Source organism: Sinocyclocheilus anshuiensis, unplaced genomic scaffold (assembly GCF_001515605.1).
Source record: "Sinocyclocheilus anshuiensis isolate Anshui unplaced genomic scaffold, SAMN03320099.WGS_v1.1 scaffold838, whole genome shotgun sequence".
Taxonomy (NCBI): Eukaryota; Metazoa; Chordata; class Actinopteri; order Cypriniformes; family Cyprinidae; genus Sinocyclocheilus; species Sinocyclocheilus anshuiensis.
Genome location: NW_015539915.1, coordinates 1,550,663 through 1,572,310, shown reverse-complemented (window position 1 = coordinate 1,572,310; position 21,648 = coordinate 1,550,663). Strand labels below are relative to the sequence as shown.

Sequence of the window (21,648 nt, the reverse complement as noted above, 5' to 3'; positions counted from 1 at the left end):
AGTAAAACTGTGCTGTATAGGGGCAACACTAGAGTGATGGTTAAAAGAGTGAATATTAAAATGAAAAGATGACATTCCAAAAGGCACTTTCTATGAACGGGGTACAGAATAGAATAGAATAGAATTTTTTCATCTAGTGAGAAAACGGTTTAGTTCACCTCATGAGGTTAAACTAAATATTGGTTTATTTTATATTTTTATATGAGGTTTGCAATATTCCAAGGTTTAGGAAAATAATACCGTTCAAACAATAAATACATACAAAGTTTTGTGATGAATTATTATTGCGATTTTACCGTGTATATATATATATATATATATATATATAAACTAGCGCTTTTAAACCAAACATGTTTTAGAAAGAAGCCTTTTATTCTCCAATGCATTTATTTTATTAAAAAAACAAAAGTAAAACATTAATTTTGTCAAATATTATTACAATTTAAATACTATATATATATTTAAAGTTGTGTTACATGTTAAAAAGTAATTTATTCCTATGATGCAAAGCTGAATTTTCAGTATCATTACTCCAGTCTTCAGTGTAACAGTGATCCTTCAGAAATCATTCTAATATACTGATTTGATGCTTAAGAAACATTTCTTATTATTATCAATGCTGTGCTGATTAATATTTTTGTGGTAACCATAATGCTATTTTCCTTAGGATTTTTTGGATTCATAGAAAGTTCAAAAGAACAACATTTATTTGAAATCTTTTGTAACGTATTGATGTCTTTACTGTCACTTAATTAATTTAATGCATTTTTGCTGCATAAAGATATTATTCTTAAAAAAAAAAATTATATATATATCTTATATTATATATATATATCTTAGTGACCCAAACTTTTGAACAGTAGTGTACATTACATAAAAGCTACTATACAGTATAACCCTGGCTATAATTTTTTCACCCTTGATTGATTTGAAATTTAGTCTACACTGACTGTCTGTTACGGGTTGGAGATTTGTGGAGGGCATGAAGTGAAGTTTTCTCCTGAATGTAATAAATTCCTCGATAAAACACAGACACGAGATGAAGGTCACAGTGAGCCAGTGTTCAAGGGGCTGAGGCACGGATAGGAGTTCACACACAGTTCAGACACGGCTGATCACTGGGACAGCGAGCGTGTCTGTGGGCTGGAACGGGGTGCTTATGGGAAATTGTTGGATTAAAAGGACAATAACGGATGAAACACAACCATGATCTCAATAACAAACCTCCTGTAACTCGTCCTCCTCATCCTCACTCTCTTCCAGCTGGGGACAGAAGCCACATCATACAGTCAGACTGAAGCTAATGTGTGCCACCATACAAATACGAGCCTGCCGTTATGTAGCACCTTCCTAACCAGTGTGCTGTGGGGATATCTGGCCAGCAGACATCCTTGTAGAGTAAACCTGAGATACATTTGATTCTGGTCTTTTTCTGAGACACATACATCCTGAAATGTGGATGCAAATGGGACAGGCTCCTCTGGAACCACCTATAGTAATCCAAGTAATCTGTTATCTAGGTTACGAGTTTTCCAGTGCATAAAAAACATCATTAAAACCTGCTGAATGTTCTTGAGAAGTACAATTGCATGAGATACTAAGACTTTCATCCTGAGAAAATTAAATATGAGATTATTTTTCTTTATGATACTTCTCAAGTACATTCATCAGGTTTTAATAATGTTTCTTTTTCTTTGACTAAAAAAGGTTATAATTCAATTAAAAAAAAAATTAAATTCACTTGTTTTTACACCTTCTACACTTTACATTTTACACTTTCAATTAACAATTTTTCATAATACGCAGTCATACTTGCCTTGTTTTAAGGGTGTTTTTTTTTAGGGACGTTGCAGGAAAAAGTTTTTTTTTCTCTCAGTGCATAAACTATGGAAGCCTGTTTCTGCCACTGAATAACAAATAAAAAAAGGTAATTGTGACTTTTAATCTCAAAATTCGGACTGTTTTTCTCGCAATTGCAAGTTCACATCTCATAATTCATCTCACAATTTTTTTTCTCAGAATTGCATGATACAAACTCACAATTGTGAGGTATAAAGTCTTGCAAGATAAAAAGTCGCAATTACCTTTTTTATTCAATGGTGGAAATGGGCTTCCACAGTTTATGCACTAAAAAACAAATCTTAATAAATTTTTCTTGTTTTTAAGTTAAAAAAAAAAAAAAAAATCCGTACAACATCCCTATTCAGAATTATTCCGTTTTTGAACATAAATGATGAAAACTCCAAATTGTCATTTACAAAAAATCATCCAACTAGTGTTTAAAAGACAACATTTAGTCAACTACAACAACCTGTATCCGAGACTGGGATTTATCTGTCCTTCTGTCCAACAAATCTAACAAAATAATAATAAAATATCAAGTAAACTGAAAATAAACAGATCAGCAACGTGGAGAATCCGATGTCATTGTCTAATGCACAGAAACGCACGCAAGACTTCACTAATCCTTTACTAATCAGCCTGAGACACATACTCAACTAATGCCTCAACTCACACACACACACACACAAACCACAATCTCTCATCCTCCCCGAATGAATATAACCAAACAAATTCAAAATCACCTGATCTAACAGGATTCATGACATCAGGGTTCTAATCAAGCATGAATTCAATATACTGCACAACACAAGCAACTACTCTACTTTCAAAACTACGTTTCCATTTTAATTCTATGTGCTTTCACTAGATTGGAGTTACGGTGAATGGCCAGAGCTGAGCTATTTAACACATCTAGCCTACTTTTACCCACCTCGCCATCTTTCACATTTTCCTCGATAACCTGATTAATCACAGAAGAAAGTGTAATAATAAGTCTCTCTCAAAGCATCAGTGTCCACGGGGTTCCTTTGGGAACACACATACTTTATAGATGCGTGTATTTTGGGACACTGTGTACCCACCTCCTCCTCCTCCTCCTCAGGGTCCACTATTGCATCCAACTTTATTTAAAAAAATAATGTTAAACACTTGTTTTATATACAGTATTTCTAGAGTCTGCAATCATGTTGTCTATGAGAAAATGCAAACCCTCAGGTTTACAATCATTCACAATAGCTCAAAAACTGCTCTACTTTTCCTATCATCTAAAGCGATCTAAATTCTAGTCATACCCTGGCTTCCTCAGTGGCAATCTGAGGAGAAAATACACAAATACTGCTTTAACAACAGCCAATACGCTAATGAACGCAATACAAGTCAAGCATAATGAAATTATCTAAGTAAAAAAACAGCTGTGAAACCCCTGACTAGAACACTTTATTTATATCTTGCCTAAATAAACCTGCAAGCAAATCATCGACTGTATAAATGACAAAACAACAACGCTGCATCGAGCCCATCTGGATACAACAGGGAGAGTTCTCTTAATATGCTGAGAGACAACAGGCCGCTGAGGTCCTCTGATGTCCCAGACAAATGAGGAGAGGACAAATGACTTTGCTTAGGGAAGGTCACCTTCCCCTGCTGCTCTCCTACCTGTTTGGCACCCATAGATTCAAACATCTTCTCAAGCTGGACACGCAACTGCTGGACATTATTCATCAAGACGCATGGCTGAGGACAAAGAGGAAGACACAGAGAGATTTATTAGAAAAGATGACAAAAAAACGTTAACGTACAGTGTAGTCTGTACACGAAATGTGTTTTAAATGCAAGCAAATATTTTAATATCAACAGGGATGTGAGCAAAAATAAAATAAAATGTTTTTTAAAAATAAATAATAAATAAGATAATTTTTACAGATTTATTTTTAAAAAATTAATAAAACAATAACCCAAAATATTTATACATATAATACAATTACTAATATAATATAATTAAAATAAATGTATGGAATAAATATCAATATAGGGAATAAATATCATATATCAATATAAATATAAATAAACATATACATATACATATACATATGTGACCCTGGAGCACAAAACCAGTCTTAAGTAGCACGGGTATATTTGTAGCAATAGCCAAAAATACATTGTATGGGTCAAAATTATCGATTTTTCTTTTATGCCAAAAATCATTGGGATATTAAGTAAAGATCATGATCCATGAATATATTTTGTAAATTTCAAAACTTAATTTTTGATTAGTAATATTCATTGCTAAGGACTTCATCTGGACAACTTTACAGGCGATTTTCTCAATATTTTGTTTTTTTTGCACCCTCAGATTTTCAAATAGTTGCATCTTGGCCAAATATTGTCCTAACAAACCATACATCAATGGAAAGCTTATTTATTCAGCTTTGAAATGATTTATAAATCTCAATTTCAAAAAATTAGCCCTTATGACTGGTTTTGTGGTCCAGGGTCACATATCATAAAACATTAAGTGTGTATACACACACAATTACACACACACACACACACACATATTAAATGAGTGTATACACACACTTACATAAACGCTCATATTAAATGTCTTATAGTATATAGTATATTATTAATAACAGATATGTAGTACATATCTTCAGATATACATATATAGTATATTATGTCATATATACAAATATGTATACAGTCAAAATTAACTACTTCACAAATGAAAGAGCAAAGACAAAGAGACATCTATTAGACAAACTAACAGACATGTCAGCCTTAACTACCAGGAGAATGACTTACAATCTTCTCCTTATCACAATAGGACGGGAAGCTCTTCTTCAAAAGGGCACTGTACTGTAGCAGAACTTTGTCAATGGTCTGTGAAGACAAAGAAATAAGAACTGAGCTTAACGTTTTTCAAAAGTCAAAATGTCTTGGTAATAGCATTACCATGCAAACAAATGAAAAAGCAGGCTAACATTTCAGGAAATCTAGTAGAAACTCTCTGGGGCTCATCTCTGCACTCAGCGCTCTGGACATCAGCCCAATGAGCTCTCCACGTGTCCGATAAAGATTCTTGAGGGAGCTATGCATTTCTCTCAGAGAAGCTTGCCAGACTTGGTCTGGGGACTGACTGAAGCTTAATGGAAAGGGCTGCATTAAGCATTTTGATTTGATTACAATAGAATCTCATTCTTTCAGACAAATGTTTTTGCTTCACTGATATTCTTCATTTGCTCTGCACTGAGATGCCCTTTGGCTAAAACAGGGCCATTCTCTCAGAAATCACAGATAATTCTCGAAACAAGATAATACTCTGCCAGCCGACATTTGTTCTGACATGAATCTACTGTAATTGGATTAGGAAGGATGCTGGTCCACCTTGGCGAACCGGCGGCTGTAGAGGGCCATGACTTTGGGGTCGGGACACTCCAGTTTCTTGATGATCTCAAAGCTCTGGTTGAGCTGGGTGAAGACGTCCACCACCGAACAGGAGAAGAGAGCGTGCTCTGACGTCTGCAGGAACTGTAGAGGAGACAGAAGCACGTTATTTAAAAAAGCCATTTCTACTCAGTTTTGAGTCAGGACAGGTCACCTTCGTTTATATACTGTAGCACAATTACTGGACAATTTTCATGACTATCCCTCATTATGTAGGTATGATGAGGATGATGCATTTTTTTTATATAGAATAGTTCACACAAAAAAAAATGTTATTTGCTGAAAATTTACTCTGGTTATCCAAGATTTAGAAGAGTTTGTTCCTTCATCAGAACAGGTTTGGGGAAATTTAGCATCACTTGCTTACCAACGGATCCTCTGCAGTGAATGGGTGCCGTCAGAAAGATAGTCTAAACCGCTGATAAAAACATCACAATAATCCACAAGTAATCCACATCTTGTGAAGTGAAAAGCTGCATGTTTGTAGGAAACAAACCCATCATTAAAAAATGTTTACTTAAACTGTCCCTTCTTGTCTCTTTGGACTGTTTTCACTTGTAAACAGTGCTTGATCTGTGTATATTGCTCTCCTGATTCAGAAGAGAGAACTTTTCACTGGGGAAAGCAAAATTATGAATACAGCACTTGTATTTTAGCCAGAAGCAACAGTTTGAAGTTGAAAACGTTTTGATGATGGATTAGTTTATTACAAACATGCAGCTTTTCTCTTCACAAGACATTAACTGATGGCCTGGAGTTCTGTGGATTACTTGTGGATTACTGTGATGTTTTTATCAGCTGTTCAGCTCTCATTCTGACGGCACCCATTCACTACAGAGGATCCACTGGTGAGCAAGTGACGCAATCCTAAATTTCTCCAAATCTGTTCATATTAGGAAATAAATTAATTTCCATATTGGATGGCCTGAGGGTGAGTAAATTGTTAGCAAATGTATATTGTTTTTTTTTTTTCGTGAACTATTCCTTTAACAAGCAGGAAGAAACAAATTTTTGTACAGACGACCTAAAATTAATATAATTGCTCTTGAGAAACTTGCAAATGGTACAGTTTTGAAAAGCAAAATGACCAGATTGTGGGCACAAGAGCATCATAAAGGCCAAGAAACACTTCTGTGATGAGAACGTGTGAAAGATAACAGGCTATTAAAGGGAAATTGCACTGAAAAACATCTTACTCCATCTTTTTTATCTCTCTCCAGGGCTCCATGCATGAACTCCATGGACACATCCTCGTTCTCATCCAGCCACTGCAGCACAAACTGCTGGAACCAGCTGGAAAAGGCAAGACAATGTGAACAAACAACAATAAAATACGCTTTTACTTCTGAATGTGTTTAGTAGTTGAGATGATGAAGAGCTCACTCACGTGGGGTATTCGGGCACAACTCCCTTGAAAGCTGGCAGATCCTTCACATATTCGTTATACAGCCATTTGACCTTGAAGTGCAGGTTCATGTAGTCTGCGCTCTTACACAGCCGGTGTTTTTCATGTTCTGTGGAATAAGAACATGTGAATATGAACAACAAATGGTGGCTAAACAAAAAATATTACACCTCATCATCGCCAATATACCCAATCAATGAACCAAATTGGTACTGACCTTCCATGGCGTACTTCATATCCTGAGAGAACTGATTCCACATGACCTCTGCACTCAACTTTCCCACATTCAGCTCCTGAGGAAACCTGTAGAGAAACAGGAACAAAGTGTCACATGATGGCAGGACAATAGAGTTTCAGAGATTCAGGTTTGTGTGCACACTTACTGGTTTAGGACTGGTGTATAGGAGTTACGGTCCTCCTCGATGATGGACACTATTAGCGTAATGAGTTTGGGCCAGAAATCTAAGTTCTTGATGCTCGGGCCCTGATCTTCTGGGGTGCACTCCTCCTTATGCTGAGCAAAAAAAGAAAAAAAGAAAACAAATCATTTGCTTGATTCACAGTAAAATAATTAATTATAATTACTATTTTAATTACTTCTATATATTTAAATTCAAATTAGCATTTGAATTACATATAAATTCTAAATTGGTATTTTAAATGATCAAAAATTGACATTTTAAAGGTGATGTGACATTTGATATTTAATGCGTAAACAGCGCTTTATTGTTAACTAAACTTTAAAATTTAGAAACAAAATTGGGTTGTGTTCATTGTAATAAAGCTGAAATAATATAAAAAGACAAATATTACATGAAATAAAAAAAGAAAAAGAGAAATTAAAAGAAAGAAATTAAGAAATGATGCATTGGTAAATATCTGAAATAAAATAAGTACTAATACAAAAAAAAAAGATAAAAACATATTGATCAAAATATTTAATGAAAACTATAAATAATAAAAGTGGCACAAGAACATGAGAAAAATACTAAAATTAAAATGAAAACTGAAATAATATATAAAATAGTTTTAAAAAAATTGTATTATTATAACAGTAATAATTAATAGTAATAAATAGAGAGTCATTCATTGTTTATCTCTCATGAAAAGTGTATTTTTTTTTAACTCAAGTGGGACATTTTGTAGCAAAACGCTACAAAAGATGATGAGACATGAGTACAACAGCCAAAAATGTCCATCTAGGGCATATTTACATAGAAAAACAATGGAAAAGACAATCTGTGTGAACGGTGTGTTTAAGCAACCTCAACAGCCCAGCAGAGCAACACCGGCTCAACCAATGGCGTTAGTCTGGGAGTGGGGCTGTTTTTGCAACACTGTTTGGTGAAGCTTCTGGCCCAGAGATGACACACTTCAGCTTTAAATCTTGTGAGAATACAAAGCATTATAGTCATGAATGCTGGGTGATAAAAGAGTGATTGTCTAACCGTGTCTCCGATCTGAGAATATTGGCGACTGTACAGCTCTTGACAGTTGTTGAAGATGTAGTCATACGTGGAGTTGAGGCAGGCTTTGACACAGTCTCGCACAACCTGACTAGCTCTCGGGGGACTCTGCAGTTCCTGGACCTGTCCAGAGTGAGACAGTAGACAGTATAAATGAAGGACAAAAGAAGCACTGATGGAATATATGGATTGAGGATCGAAACTGATTCTATTTTTTTCCTTCTTGACCTTCATTCTGAAGAAGGTGATGCTGGTCAGGAGGTCCACTGTAGATTTGAGGTCCTGTAAACGCTCCTTACTGCTTGCAGGGAAGTTGTTCTGAGAAAGAGAAAAGTCACCGAGAATCACCAATGTAAGATCTAAAATTAAAATGAAAAAAAAAAAACTGTTTATGTCGCCAACACTCACTCGATACATTGAGAGGTCAATGCGCAGGGAATTGTGCAGCTGATCCAACAGCTTGACAAACCTTTCTTTCTGCAAGATGAGAAAAATTAAGCAAGATTTTCAGCCATCCAGGACACTGACTGGAAATATTTATCTAATGCATCTGGACACATACATATAGTGCACAAGACCCATGGACAACTATTAAGATACATTATGGTGCTTTTTGGTCCTTTTTAGAGATTGATAATCTAAATCAAAATCCAATTATTGTTGTCATACAGACTGAACAACATGAGCTTGAGTAAGCAATGATTTTGAGTCAACTAACGCTCTAAGTGCTAAAGACAACATGGCATTAACAAGTGTATTTTTCATAGGCAGCTTAATATAAGAATAACACCAAACAACTGACACTGTTGTCTTGACACTATAATTACAGCTTGCAATTAGCTGAAGTGTTCCAATCCATAATGGTGATATTGAATCGTGAATCCCATGGTGCTGTACTTAGCTGGCCGGTCAATACAAGACAAAAAACTGCCACAATAGACACCTCCATTTTCAAAATGGTCTTTCGATTTTGCACTATTTCCTGATTGAGGACCTGAACATGTTCTCTGGTTTAGTGCTGACACACTGAAACTATGTCTACTATTTAAGTCCTTATATGAAAAGTCATCTCAATTAACAAAATGCAGAAATACCACAAAAATAGGATTTTCTGTGCTTCTTTTCAATAACTTTTTCTTCCGTACTTCTTCCATTTACAGAGCTAATTAATGACTTGGCATCTAAAAAAAATAAAAAATAAAAATAAAATAAAATCTTGTTCATGTTTTTTATATGAAAAAAGCAGACGGTGTGAACAGACCTTCAGAATAACCTAGATATGTATGTGTTCTTTACAGTCTGCATGTTGTGTGATATTTGAACATACCCCAAAGTTGGATGCAGCAAATCTATCGCTAGCGGAGACATTGGTGGATGCAGTGGTGTGGGCGTAGTAGGCGTTGATGTTGGCCAGCAGGGTGCTCATCACAGCAGGGACCCCGGGACACATATACTTAGACGAGAGACATGCAAAGTGCCTGTATGCACAAAGAGGAGGAAGATGCAGAGGATAAAAGTGCTTCAATTCAAACACATCCACTATATATCCACTCTGTGGAAAAAAAAGACAATCACTCTATTTCAAAACCTAGCTAGGCAGCATTTACGGTCCTGACACAAAAGCTGTTTCAAAAGCGTGTTCATACTAAAAGGATCATATTATCTTCAAAAATGCAGTCTTTAGATCATTTTGAAAGCAGCATCGCATTTATTCTTTTAATCGCAGAATGCACTGCAACAAGCTATATATATGAATATATATACACGCTTACATTTTACATTTTCAGCCATTTTGTTGCCTGTTTCTGTAATTTTTTTTTTAGTTTTTGTTGTTGTTGTTACATATTAACTATACAAAAATGAAAATGTTGCCTTTTTTTTATATTTTATTTCAGTTAAAGTTTACTTTACTTCAAATAATACAAATTTTTTTCAATGTTTTAGTTTCAGTTTATAGTATAAACAGAGCGAAACAGTTTGCACGGAGCAAAATAAATCAATCAAAACAAAATATTGAAATGAGACAAGCTCTACACTTTTGGCTCTCACTCAGTGGCAATGGCTCTCTACAAAAGGTCTGTCTGAGAGGCGCCTAGTTAAATCACTGCTGATTGGCTGGCTAGATGGATCTGTCATTGCTCCAACTGGCCTTGTGGCCCATTTGGTGTGAGATATGGTCGCTTGCGTGTGCTTTATTTGAGTGATGTGCTCCGTTAATGAGCATCTCCTCACACTCCTGAAGCCTGATCGAGACTGACTCACACTCAAGCCATTAACAACCACAGACATGAACAGCACTCAGGAGTTCATTTCTTTACTGCCCTTGCTAGTCAAGATCCAGCTACTGCCATGGAGAAGACTACATTTATTCATCCCTAGCTCACCTTCACTGATTGGCAAAGTTATTATAGTCTGGCTGTAGTTTTTAAGATGCTAAAATCTTGCCATAATATCTTGTCGTGTGCCATTGCTTCAGTACGATTATCAGGTAAACTGACTTATAATGTGTGCAAAAGCTCACAACCTCCTGACTTTCTCAAGTTTATATGTAAAAAGCACATTAAATCGGTTCATCATATCAAGCAATCATATCTCTTCACAAAACTTGGATTAAACGGCTTGATTCATTTGGATTCATTTTATGACGCTTTTATGCCCTTTTTGGATTTTTGGAAGTTTTAGTTAACTGAACTTTTGATGGAGGGATATACACCTATCAGGTTTCTTTAAAAATATCGTCCTTTGTGTTTTGAAGAAGTCTTATGGGTTTGGAATGACATGAGGATGAGTAAATGATTACAATTTTTTTGGGTGAATCATCCCTTTACGTTAACCATAATTGTGTACTACACTATGAAAGATAAAATAACTGATAAATTGATAACTGATAAAAATGATTACAGAAAAATGGCTTTGTATATTTTCCATCAGTAATGGGTGATCTGATTGAATTAATATAGCATTAAAGAATAGTTCACCAAAAAATAAAAATCAGCTTGAAATGATTTTGTTTCTTCATCGGAACAGATTTGGAGAAATGTAGCATTTGCTTACCAATGGATCATCTGCAGTGAATGGGTGCCGTCAGAATGAGAGTCCAAACAGCGGATAAAAACAAGTCAATAATCCACAAGCAATCCACATGACTCCAGTCCATCAATAAAAGCTCCAGTCCATCAACAAATCAGTGAAAAGCTGCATGTTCGTAAGAATCAAATCCATCATTAAGATGTTTTTACTTTAAACTCTTGCCTTTGGCCAAAACATGAGTCCACAATCCATAATAACGCTTCCTTCACAAAGATGTTAACTGATGGACTGGAGTGGTGTGGATTACTTGTGGATTATTGTGATGTTTGTATCAACTGTTTGGACTCTCATTCTGACGGCACCCATAATAATATAATTATAATTAATTAATTATAATTAGTTACACTTATATAGCGCTTTTCTGAGTACTTAAAGTACTGAAAGGGGGGGAATCTCCATCACCACCACCATTCACTGCAAAGGATCCAAATCTTGGTTAACAAGTCTTGTAATGTTACAATCTGTTCTGATAAAGCAAAATAGTGGTCTGGCATCATGCATCATGTTTAGATGAGAAAGATGAAATTAGAAATTAAGAAAAAATAAATGAAAAATCAGTAAGAATGCAGCAAAGAAAAACAGATGGCTTAGTGGACGGAATGAAGATATATGAAGACAACTGACGGTAGTATGGAAGGTGGACTAATACATACGTCATGGCCTGGTAGATGGATTCAATCCCATAGCGCATTGCAAATTCATCCACTATCTCTTGTGGCACATCGTCAAAGTACACTTTCCAGGCATCATCGCCACGGGCTTCTGGGATTTTCACCACACCCTGACCGAGGACATCTGTGATGTGATGAAAGAGGTTCTACGAGAAAGAACAGAAACTAAATATTAGTGACTAAAAGACCAACATCCACTGACAGATAATGAGAGATCTGTACATGGTTGATGCAGACATTGGTAGTCTGTGAGCTGGCTGTGTTGCTCTACCTCATGTAGACAGGTGTACTGGACGTGGTAGGGGGCCACTTTCTCTTCACCCTTAATTTCCACACTGATCTGAAGACGGATGGCACCAGAAACAGCAGACTTGTCCGTTCTTTTCTCTGTGGGGTGAGATACACAAGTAGAATAATTACTATATGTGCAGACATATTTAACCCAAGGGAACAGTGCAGTAAAAATAACTGCTCAGGGTTAGATAGGATCTGAATGTATTTGTTTGTTTGTGTGGGTGTGTGTGTGTGTGTGTGTGTGTGTCCACAATAAAACTACCTTGCCAAAGGACTCTCTTTAGTGGTGATTGCCAAGGGAATTGTTTCATTCACTTGATCATTTCAGGTATTATGAATAGGTTAGCCATTCACATTGACTATATTGAGAACTACAAATTTGGATTTAGTCATGTTGTGCGTTTCATTTCTACATAACATTGGTGGAAGGATGTAGCAGTTAACGGAACCGAACGTTATGAAAATCATTTGGTTATGATCATTTAAACTAGTACTAGTTAGATACAACTAGGGGTGTGCGATATATATCGTCTGCGATAATATCGTATATTTATATAATTTCATATAGTTAAAATCACTCGAAGAGTGCCGTTTTTTTTCTTCAAAAATAAGCATGATTACAAATGTGATACTGATTTTATACAACAGTTCAATGAACAATAAGTTAATATTAAGAGACTTACGTTTTAGACACCATATTGCCTGTTTTTTGCTCTATTTCGCCAACCGAAAATAATTCCAAACAGCCACCACAGAACAGTTCTGCATCTCTGAGCAATGACGGTGTTTCGTTCTGAATGAATCAACCATTTAAATGATTCGGTTCAGTCATAATGACTCACTTGTTAACAGTGACTTGCTGCCACCAACTGGCGATTTTAACTTCACATTTTAAGTATCTTCATTTTTAAAATAATTTCAAACATCAGTATTCAATGTTTTATGTTTAAAATATCAAAACACTATGCATTGGTAACTGCAGGTTAAAGCACTCCATGTCCCTCTGAGCTGAATTAAATAGTGTGTAAATACATCTAAATGCCACTTCAGATGCAACTTCTGCAAAGATTAATTTTATTGATACTGGTTTCATTTGTTTGGGAACAGCCTAAATGTCTTATTATTCTAACTGACTGATTAAATGTAACAATTTGACTCAAAAGATGCACACTTTTAGAAAGGTAAAAATGCCTATAAAAGGTAAAATTCAATTTAAACTTATATGAAAAGATTCATTTCTTTTCACTGATGTGAACTGACCACACAGAATGAAGAATATCAAAAACTGCAGCTGTCCATGGTAGTCAGATATCAGCACAATAACACACTCTGCAAAATATCGTCTAATTATCGTTATCGAAAATATCCCAAAAAATATAGAGATATTATTTTTTTTCAATATCGCACACCCCTAGATACAACTGATTCTAACTAAATTTGAATAATCTTAAATTAAGTGTAAATAAAGCAACAAGTCAAAATAAGCAGTGCACTACAAAGATGTTTGAGACCATGTTCTTGGACTTGATATTATGAAGATGCATTAACAACAAAATTATTTAAAAAAAATGTTCATTAAACATTTTCATTATTAAAAATGATCTGAATAAAGATTGTTTACGCCAAGTAATATTGTTTATTATCCTAACTGTAAAGTAATTGCAGTTACCAAGCCAGTGTTATTTTAGTATTATTTATACAATATATATATATTTTTTCCTCATTCAAATTTTAGTTTAAGGTTTAGTCAATCTGTTATTTGCTTTTTTTCTATTTATCTTTAATCATTTTAATTTCAGTTTTAGTAATTTTTTAGTAATTTTAGTACTTAAACTTAATTTCAGTTAGCTGCTATGGCAGCATTTCTAATTTTATTTTTTTTAAAGATTTATTTTTGGCGTTTTTGCCTTTTATTTTTATTATTATGATAGGACAGCATATAAGACAGGAAGCAAAGTGGGAGAGAGAGAGGTCGGGATCCTGGGATCGGGAAAGGTCCACGAGTCGGGACTCGAACTCGGGATGCTCGAAGTGCAACGACACTATATGTTGGCGTGTTGCCAACGAGGCTATTGGCGCCGACCTAATTTTAATTTTAAGTTTAAGATTTTGATCTAATATTTCTTTAATTTCTGCTATATAAAACAATAACAACACTATAGCAAACAATTTGGTGCATAAATACAGAATGTGTAGTCACAGGGTTTGTACTTGCAGACAATTTACAATCAGAATGTTTATTATTTTCATATTTGATATTCAGCTTTTCTCTCTCCAAACTGAAAAATCCTTAGGAGGTTTTTTTAATATAAACACCGGGTTCTTCTTTCCCTAACCATTTCCCCTGACAGGCAAATTATTGGGATAATTTATGTGTGTCAGCTAAGTGGTGAATTTCCGACTGGAGTGGGCTACATAATAATCAAGGAGGATATCTGCTTCGAAGGAGAGATGAGAGAGAGAGAGAGAGAGAGAGAGAGAGAGAGAGAGAGAGAGAGGGAGAGGGAGAGGTTGTTACTGGTGAGAAACTAACAAGAGGACATGTAGCTGAATTACTACTATTGAGAATAATTGTTACAGCAGATGTGGTGGCCAGAGATTCAGAGGAAAAACAATCAGAACAGTACAATGGTACAAATGAGGACAACAGAAATAAGAGAATAAACAAAGGCTAGATTACATCAGAATAATAAGGAAATGTGAAAAAAGCAAGAGTGAGAGATAGAAACAGAAGTTGGAACAGTGGATTTCATGGTTGGGACGTCCTGGAGGCCTCTGGGCCACTGCACACTGGGGTAATTGGGCGAGAAGGGACGTGCTGTCAGGTTGGAAGATATGGGTAATGGAGTATACACACAAATCTTAAGACGCATGGGCCACGTCCCACTTACAGAGAGGTGGTCTACACCATTCATCATCATGAGCAAGTCCCACAATTCAGTATAGTGGTGTTTCTTGTACTACAAAGAACTAAAATACATTTGCATGATGTCAGGAGACTGTCAAACCAGATATTAATAATAAACAAAGAAAACTGACATTCTATGGAATAGAGCAGCATGAACATTTCTCAATTTTTCCAGAAGAAAGAAACTCATACGAGTTCAGCACGGTGAGGGTGAGTAAATCTTGACAGAATATTCTTTTTTTGGGGGTGGGGGGGTGGGTGAACTGTCCCTACAACAAGTATACAAGTCAATGTGAATTTTTTGTGCGCTGTAAGTGCCTTGGGTTAAATATTTTAGCAACAAAATAACCTCTTTCCTTTTATAGAGAAGTCAAAGCACGGCAGAGAGGTTTTCCACAAAGGACCAAACACATTAAAAAGATGCATCCAGCCACAATGACAGCATACGGTGTTGTCTGAGGAGATGCTTTGCTCTTACGGCTAGTTTATTTTGACACAACAAACACCAGCCTATACCTAATTTTGTTGGATCAGTGTAAACATTTCAATGGTTTCATTCCAACATTCTGAATCCAATAGTCAACTTTAATATGACTGAAATGCTGCCAGTTGTTGGCACAGTGAAGTCAAGCTCCTGCATATCCTGCACTTCCCTGAACTTCTACATTATTGCAGAGCGATCAGGACAAGGTGCAGCCTATACACTAAAGCTCAATGTTAAAAAAAATACAAATAAAACTAAGAACATACAAAGCACCAGTTGAGGGCTTACCGAGGTTGTACCAGACGTCCATTTCTCCACTCAGTGTGCGAACCTCAATGATGCTTTGGCCCAGGAAGTCATCAGATTCTCTCTTCAAACGCTGCTTTACTCGTGACTTTATGTCGTCATCTTCATCCCAAACACGAACTTTGATGCGATCAGAGGAGTTGTGGCATTCACTGAAAGACAACACATATCTTTACAATCTGTTTTAAAGATCAGAAACTACGCGTTTGATTTTGTAGGCTGTGCCCTCCAAAGATTGCATTTGTTCGCCGCACACAAATATACCTTAAGAAAAGTAAAAATTATAAATTGTACTATTATTCCTTGTGAGTCGTAAACTAATGTAATTTTTGGTAACACTATTTTTAGGACCAATTCTCACTGTTTACTAGTTCAGGAGAGTACTACGATGCATACGTGTGGTGCTGCTGACACAGGAGCCGGCATTCTGACATAGAACCCAGATTCACTGCGCCTTGTTTTCAATCAGAGGAATGCACATGCATGAGTCGTGGTACTCTTGTGAACGTGTGTCGAAGACTGACGCAGAAGAGAAGAAATTGTTAAATAAAGTCATTATTATTGTTTTCTTTAGGCACAAAACGTATTCTCATAGCTTAAAAAAATTTAAGGGATAGTTCACCCAAAAATGAAAATTCTGTCATTAATTACTCACCCTCATGTCGTTCCAAACCCGTAAGACCTTCGTTCATCTTCAGAACACAAATTAAGATATTTTTGATGAATTCCGAGAGCTCTCTGACCCTCCCATAGACAGCAAGGATCCTAACACGATCAAGGCTAAGAAACGTAGCAAGGAGATTGTTAAAATAATCCATGTGACATCAGTGGTTCAACCGTAACTTTACGAAGCTACGAGAATACTTTTTGTGCGCAAAGAAAACAAAAATAATGACTTTATTCAACAATTCGTCTCCTCCGCGTCACCCTATAGCGCCATTTTGGAGAGTATCACGTACGTAAACAACATATGCAACGTATGTACGTGTATACATTGTTTACGTTCAGATCAAAGCGTTAACAACGTAAACAGCATACGGTGCTGCTGACACAGAATAGCATACGTTGTTTACATATGTGATACTCTCCAAAATGGCGTTATAGGGTGACGCGGAGGAGACAAATTGTTGAATAAAGTTGTTATTTTTGTTATCTTTGCGCACAAAAAGTATTCTCGTAGCTTCGTAAGATTACGGTTGAACCACTGATGTCACATGGATTATTTTAACGATGTCCTTGCTACGTTTCTTAGCCTTGATCGTGTTAGGATCCTTGCTGTCTATGCGAGGGTCAGAGAGCTCTCGGAATGCATCAAAAATATCTTCATTTGTGTTCCTAAGACGAACGAAGGAGGGTGAGTAATTAATGACAATTTTCATTTTTGGGTGAACTACCCCTTTAAGGTTGAACCACTGATGTCACATGGACTATTTTAACGATGTCCTTACTACCTTTCTGGGTCTTGAACATGGTAGTACCATTGCTGTCTATGCAGGGTCAGAAATCTCTCGGATTTCAACAAAAATATCTTAATTAGCGTTCCATGATGAACGAAGGTCGTACAGGTTTGGAGCGACATTAGGGTGATTAATTATTGACAGAATTTTCATTTTTGGGTGAACTATCCCTTTAAGATATGATTGGATTGAATAATATTAAAAACAGGCCAGTGGCTCAACCACAGCCTGTTCACTCAGACAAGTTTATTCCACTACTGAAAAGAGACTGGATCAAAAACTGGTTGACACACATTCTGAGTAAGCGAGCCTAGGGCAACAAAGGAGCAAAGAGTGACACTTCAATCAAAGAGATGGTCTATGATTGGTCGAATTATACTTACAAATGAAACTTTTCCTCCCAGACAGGATTGAGGTTGCCGTAGATCGTCTTGGTCCTCTTTTTGGTTTTACCCACCTGGACAGTCACGTAGGGGTCACTGGAGCCGGTCTTATCTTTAGCCTGCAGTCCTTGAGCACAGACAACTATAACCAAGACAGATTAGAAGACGGGAAGTCATCGAGGCATAGAAGAGAACTTTCATCGTGCATCATTCAGAACTGAATTTTAGAATGACTTTTAAATTGCTGCATTTAAATTGAGTAAAAATGGAATGACATTTCCAGAAAAATGGCAATGTAAATGATCAGTTTTTGAACCTGTGATGGTGATCTTGGCTGACCACTTGGACGTTCCATCCAGGACGCTCTGCTTGATGGTCTTCATCTGCTGAGCATGGATAGCCTTGCTGACCACAAACACATCTCGGATGACCTCAAAGATCTCAGGCTTGTTCCTCTCACGGATCTTCATGCGATCCTTCATGGCCATAATGATGTTCTGAGTGCGGTCCTCTGCACCATGTTTGGAGCTCTTTTCTGCTGCGCCTGAATTAAAAAGTTAACGATGGTTAACAACATTTTTATTTGTGGAGACTGGATTAATGACACTGTAAATAAAATGCAAACAAAAAAAATTCAACAAATAAAAAAACTACAATATTTCAAAATAATAATAAAAAAAATAAGTATAGATATGTATGATAGTAGGATAAAAATGTAATTCATTAAATACATTACTTATGGATTTGTTTTTATTACTATTAAAAACAAATCCAATTAAAGCACTTGAATGAGATTTTCCATTTGCAAAAAAATCCTCCATGTCAAAACACCCTAAAAAAACAACAACTGTAAAATATGGCAAGCTCATAAATCCAATAAACACACTGTCTTATAAAATATGTGTGTGATGATTATTTTACGGTGAGCATCACCTCTAAATCATTTTCTTAATTTTGGCTAATGGACCTGTCAACAAGGAAGATGTCACTGAAGGAAGTCTATTTGGGTAAATGAGTTCCACAGGGCAGATGTCTAATATAAAACGTAATGTAAAAAATAATGTCATCTCACTGTCTGACTTAGAGTGAAAGCACCAGTAACCCAGGCTGTGTCTGAACCCCACAAATGTGGCCTTCTCAGGCAGCAGATGAAGGTAGGAAGCTGTCAAGCAAGTCTTTTGCTTCAGACATAGCACAGGTGCTCATACTTACGCTGCAGGCAGTCTGCATTCAGCAGCTCCTGACACTTCTCGTGACATTTGACCCCGCACTCCGTGCAGCGCATGCCCTGCCGCGCAATGCCCCAAAGAAGCCCCTCACACTCATAACAGTAGGTGGGCGTTGTGGCCGTCCACACCTCAAAGTTGTGAGGTGTTGTACAAGAAATGGGGTAGATTAAAGCTTGCAGTGTTTTCTTATACACATGGTTCTTCTGTAGAAGTTAAAGAGTAAAAGTGATCAAATATTTATTTATAAAATACTTCTTTAATATAGTCAGAAACAGACAGAAGTTAAACTAACCAGTTCCTCATCTTTTATGGAGGAGCGCAAGGCCATCGCCGATGCAATACCAGCCTTCCTGGCTTGGACCAGAGACTATCATACAAAGAATAAATGTTAGAACAGTGCAAACCAGTAGAAAATCTCTTAAAACACCCCTGGTAAAAGAGATGCCAGAAACCAAGTGGAATCTAGATGTCAAAAATAAACATCTAAGCCAAAGAGCAAAAACCCAGAACTTCAAAACTAGGGGTGGTGACTATGGGAGTCCCAGAAATCAAAGGGGAAACCAATGTCTGTGCAGTAAGGGGATGAGGGGTTAATGAAAAAAACAAACCATTACTGATAAGCCTAGGTATGAACAGAAGCATCTAAAACACCCTGTTAAATAGAATCAAACAACCCGCTTTAAAACAGTCCTTTGAAAGTGATGTTGGAGGAAAAGTAAAACTAATAAAAGTAATCCAGTGGAAAGAACCATTTTTTGCTAGCTTGCTTATATATTATATCAAGTAAGGTTGAAATGGTTTGCAAATACATTCATTAAAGTATAAAATATTTTTTTATTGTAATATCATAATCCATATATTTATGGTATTGGCAGAAGTTATTTAACCATTATTATTTCATTGCAACAGCCTACTTTTGCAATGTCATGTTTTCTAGCTGTGTATTTGCAAACTATTACAGCAATACTGATCCTGTGGATGCAGTATTATCTTGATATACACAAAAAAGTAGGTTCAGTCATATGGGTTATTCTCAAAACTTACCATAGCCTGACCATGCAGAGTGAATGCATTCAAAAGAGTTGTAGAGGTTTAATTTTATGTTTTTCATGGGGAGGAGAGAGATCAGAGAGTTGTTTTACTTCACTTCATATCTTTCCGAGTCAGAATTTACAGTTATAATGGTTGTCATTTATTGCTTATGAAATTTAAAACTGCTCATATTCTGACGTTTTTGTCTGAACCAGATTTGTCAATATTGTCTTTACCATATGTTATAAGATGAACAAGTAATATTTTAGCAAGATTTGGACTGATGCTGTTCCTACTTGATAACAATACCATGTTAAGAATTATAATAAAAGCGTTTGTAGCTTTTTTAATGCAAGGTGAGGCCACATGGAAAGAGTACTTACCACATCGCTAACCAGAGGAATAGCTTTTTTCTTGCGAAGGTCTGGCATACTGTCAATTCCAAATATTCCACTCCCATTTCTGTGGATATCAACACTTTGTACAGGAGTATTTTCCATGCTTAATAATTAATACACAGACAATGAATGCGTAAATAAAATGTCACTAACTTCTTATAAATAATTCTGTATTTTCATAAATATTTCCATAACAAAAAAAGAGAAAAAGTAAAATTCAGCAATGCAACTATCAACTAGCAATAATGCTTAAAGAGAAACTTACCCAGCTTTAATCCAAGCATGTCTCAAATTATCTCCATTTTCTTTGCCCTATGGCATCAAAAACACAGTTTAGATTAATCAATGTGTACATAGGAAGCAATTAAACCTGAGCAACACCTAATATAAATGCAGAGGACACAGGATTGGTTGAGTTTCACCAAAAGGTCTGAGATAGCAAATCAAAACATGACTTTGTATTGAAGATGAAGTCCTCATTGATGAAAGTACTTAATCTGATCGAAATGACTGGCATGCAAATCATAAGATCAGAGCAAAATCAATGAAAAGGGGAAAATAGAAATTAACTTTTGAAAGTACACACAAACTCTTGTAATGCACAGCAAAAAATTGGGGTTAAACCCTTAACTTTTAGGATAATTACTGTATATGAACATCCCAAAAATCACTTTTCACTTGATGCCAGAAACGAGTGAAACCTTGACAAACATTTAGCAAACTGTGATGTGTTTTCCATCTGAGGTGAACCTTTTTTTTTTTTTAAATGGCATGAGCATTCTTCCTCAGATAAATGGAACTATAGCTGGATAGCTGGAGTTCCCCAAGGGCATGTGGTATGTTTCAACTGCTTTTAAAAGCAACAATGTAGCAAGACGAAGACCAGCATTTCAAATTATTAATAATTTAAAAAGATGGCAAATCACATTAAAGTAAGTAAAACAAAATAGAAGCAAACAACACATGTAACCATTAAAAGACAAAACATTGAGCGTTAAACTCAGAAGTTTTCTGTATTTGGCAAACTCAAGAAGCAGGCAGCCTTGTACATAAATCATATGTTTCAAAAAGAATGCATTCAAATAAACTTTGGATGAAAAACAAAGAAAACTGGCATTAATGGAAAAACAAAATGAAATAACGACTGAGAATTGACCAAAACATAATCATGACCTGGTCATCTTCCCTGCTTCCCTCTGAAAGATAGAGCAGGACAATCAAGAAAAAAAAGAAAAG

General features: G+C 36.0%; 1 protein-coding gene across 14 annotated transcripts in view; it reads right to left on the bottom strand.

Annotated features, from left to right (window-relative positions):
• LOC107686461 (protein unc-13 homolog B-like) overlaps nucleotides 1–21,648 on the bottom strand; it is a 100,721-nt gene that overhangs the window by 13,241 nt on the left and 65,832 nt on the right. For 7 of the 14 annotated variants that reach the window (XM_016483476.1, XM_016483480.1, XM_016483478.1 and 4 more), the window contains 22 exons: nucleotides 20,678–20,724; nucleotides 20,398–20,476; nucleotides 20,027–20,032; nucleotides 19,275–19,349; nucleotides 18,966–19,185; nucleotides 18,070–18,297; nucleotides 17,754–17,895; nucleotides 15,896–16,065; nucleotides 12,193–12,308; nucleotides 11,904–12,067; nucleotides 9,488–9,638; nucleotides 8,569–8,637; nucleotides 8,389–8,478; nucleotides 8,143–8,283; nucleotides 7,078–7,208; nucleotides 6,912–6,997; nucleotides 6,677–6,803; nucleotides 6,486–6,582; nucleotides 5,230–5,373; nucleotides 4,648–4,725; nucleotides 3,499–3,576; nucleotides 1,225–1,263 (listed from right to left, as the gene is read on the bottom strand). In XM_016483476.1, the coding sequence (XP_016338962.1) occupies nucleotides 1,225–1,263; nucleotides 3,499–3,576; nucleotides 4,648–4,725; nucleotides 5,230–5,373; nucleotides 6,486–6,582; nucleotides 6,677–6,803; nucleotides 6,912–6,997; nucleotides 7,078–7,208; nucleotides 8,143–8,283; nucleotides 8,389–8,478; nucleotides 8,569–8,637; nucleotides 9,488–9,638; nucleotides 11,904–12,067; nucleotides 12,193–12,308; nucleotides 15,896–16,065; nucleotides 17,754–17,895; nucleotides 18,070–18,297; nucleotides 18,966–19,185; nucleotides 19,275–19,349; nucleotides 20,027–20,032; nucleotides 20,398–20,476; nucleotides 20,678–20,724 (2,478 nt within the window). Of the gene's footprint in view, nucleotides 1–1,224; nucleotides 1,264–2,773; nucleotides 3,156–3,498; nucleotides 3,577–4,647; nucleotides 4,726–5,229; nucleotides 5,374–6,485; nucleotides 6,583–6,676; nucleotides 6,804–6,911; nucleotides 6,998–7,077; nucleotides 7,209–8,142; nucleotides 8,284–8,388; nucleotides 8,479–8,568; nucleotides 8,638–9,487; nucleotides 9,639–11,903; nucleotides 12,068–12,192; nucleotides 12,309–15,895; nucleotides 16,066–17,753; nucleotides 17,896–18,069; nucleotides 18,298–18,965; nucleotides 19,186–19,274; nucleotides 19,350–20,026; nucleotides 20,033–20,397; nucleotides 20,477–20,677; nucleotides 20,725–21,585; nucleotides 21,609–21,648 lie in introns of those variants that run through there. The other 7 variants (XM_016483481.1, XM_016483485.1, XM_016483484.1 and 4 more) reach the window with 5 other exon arrangements.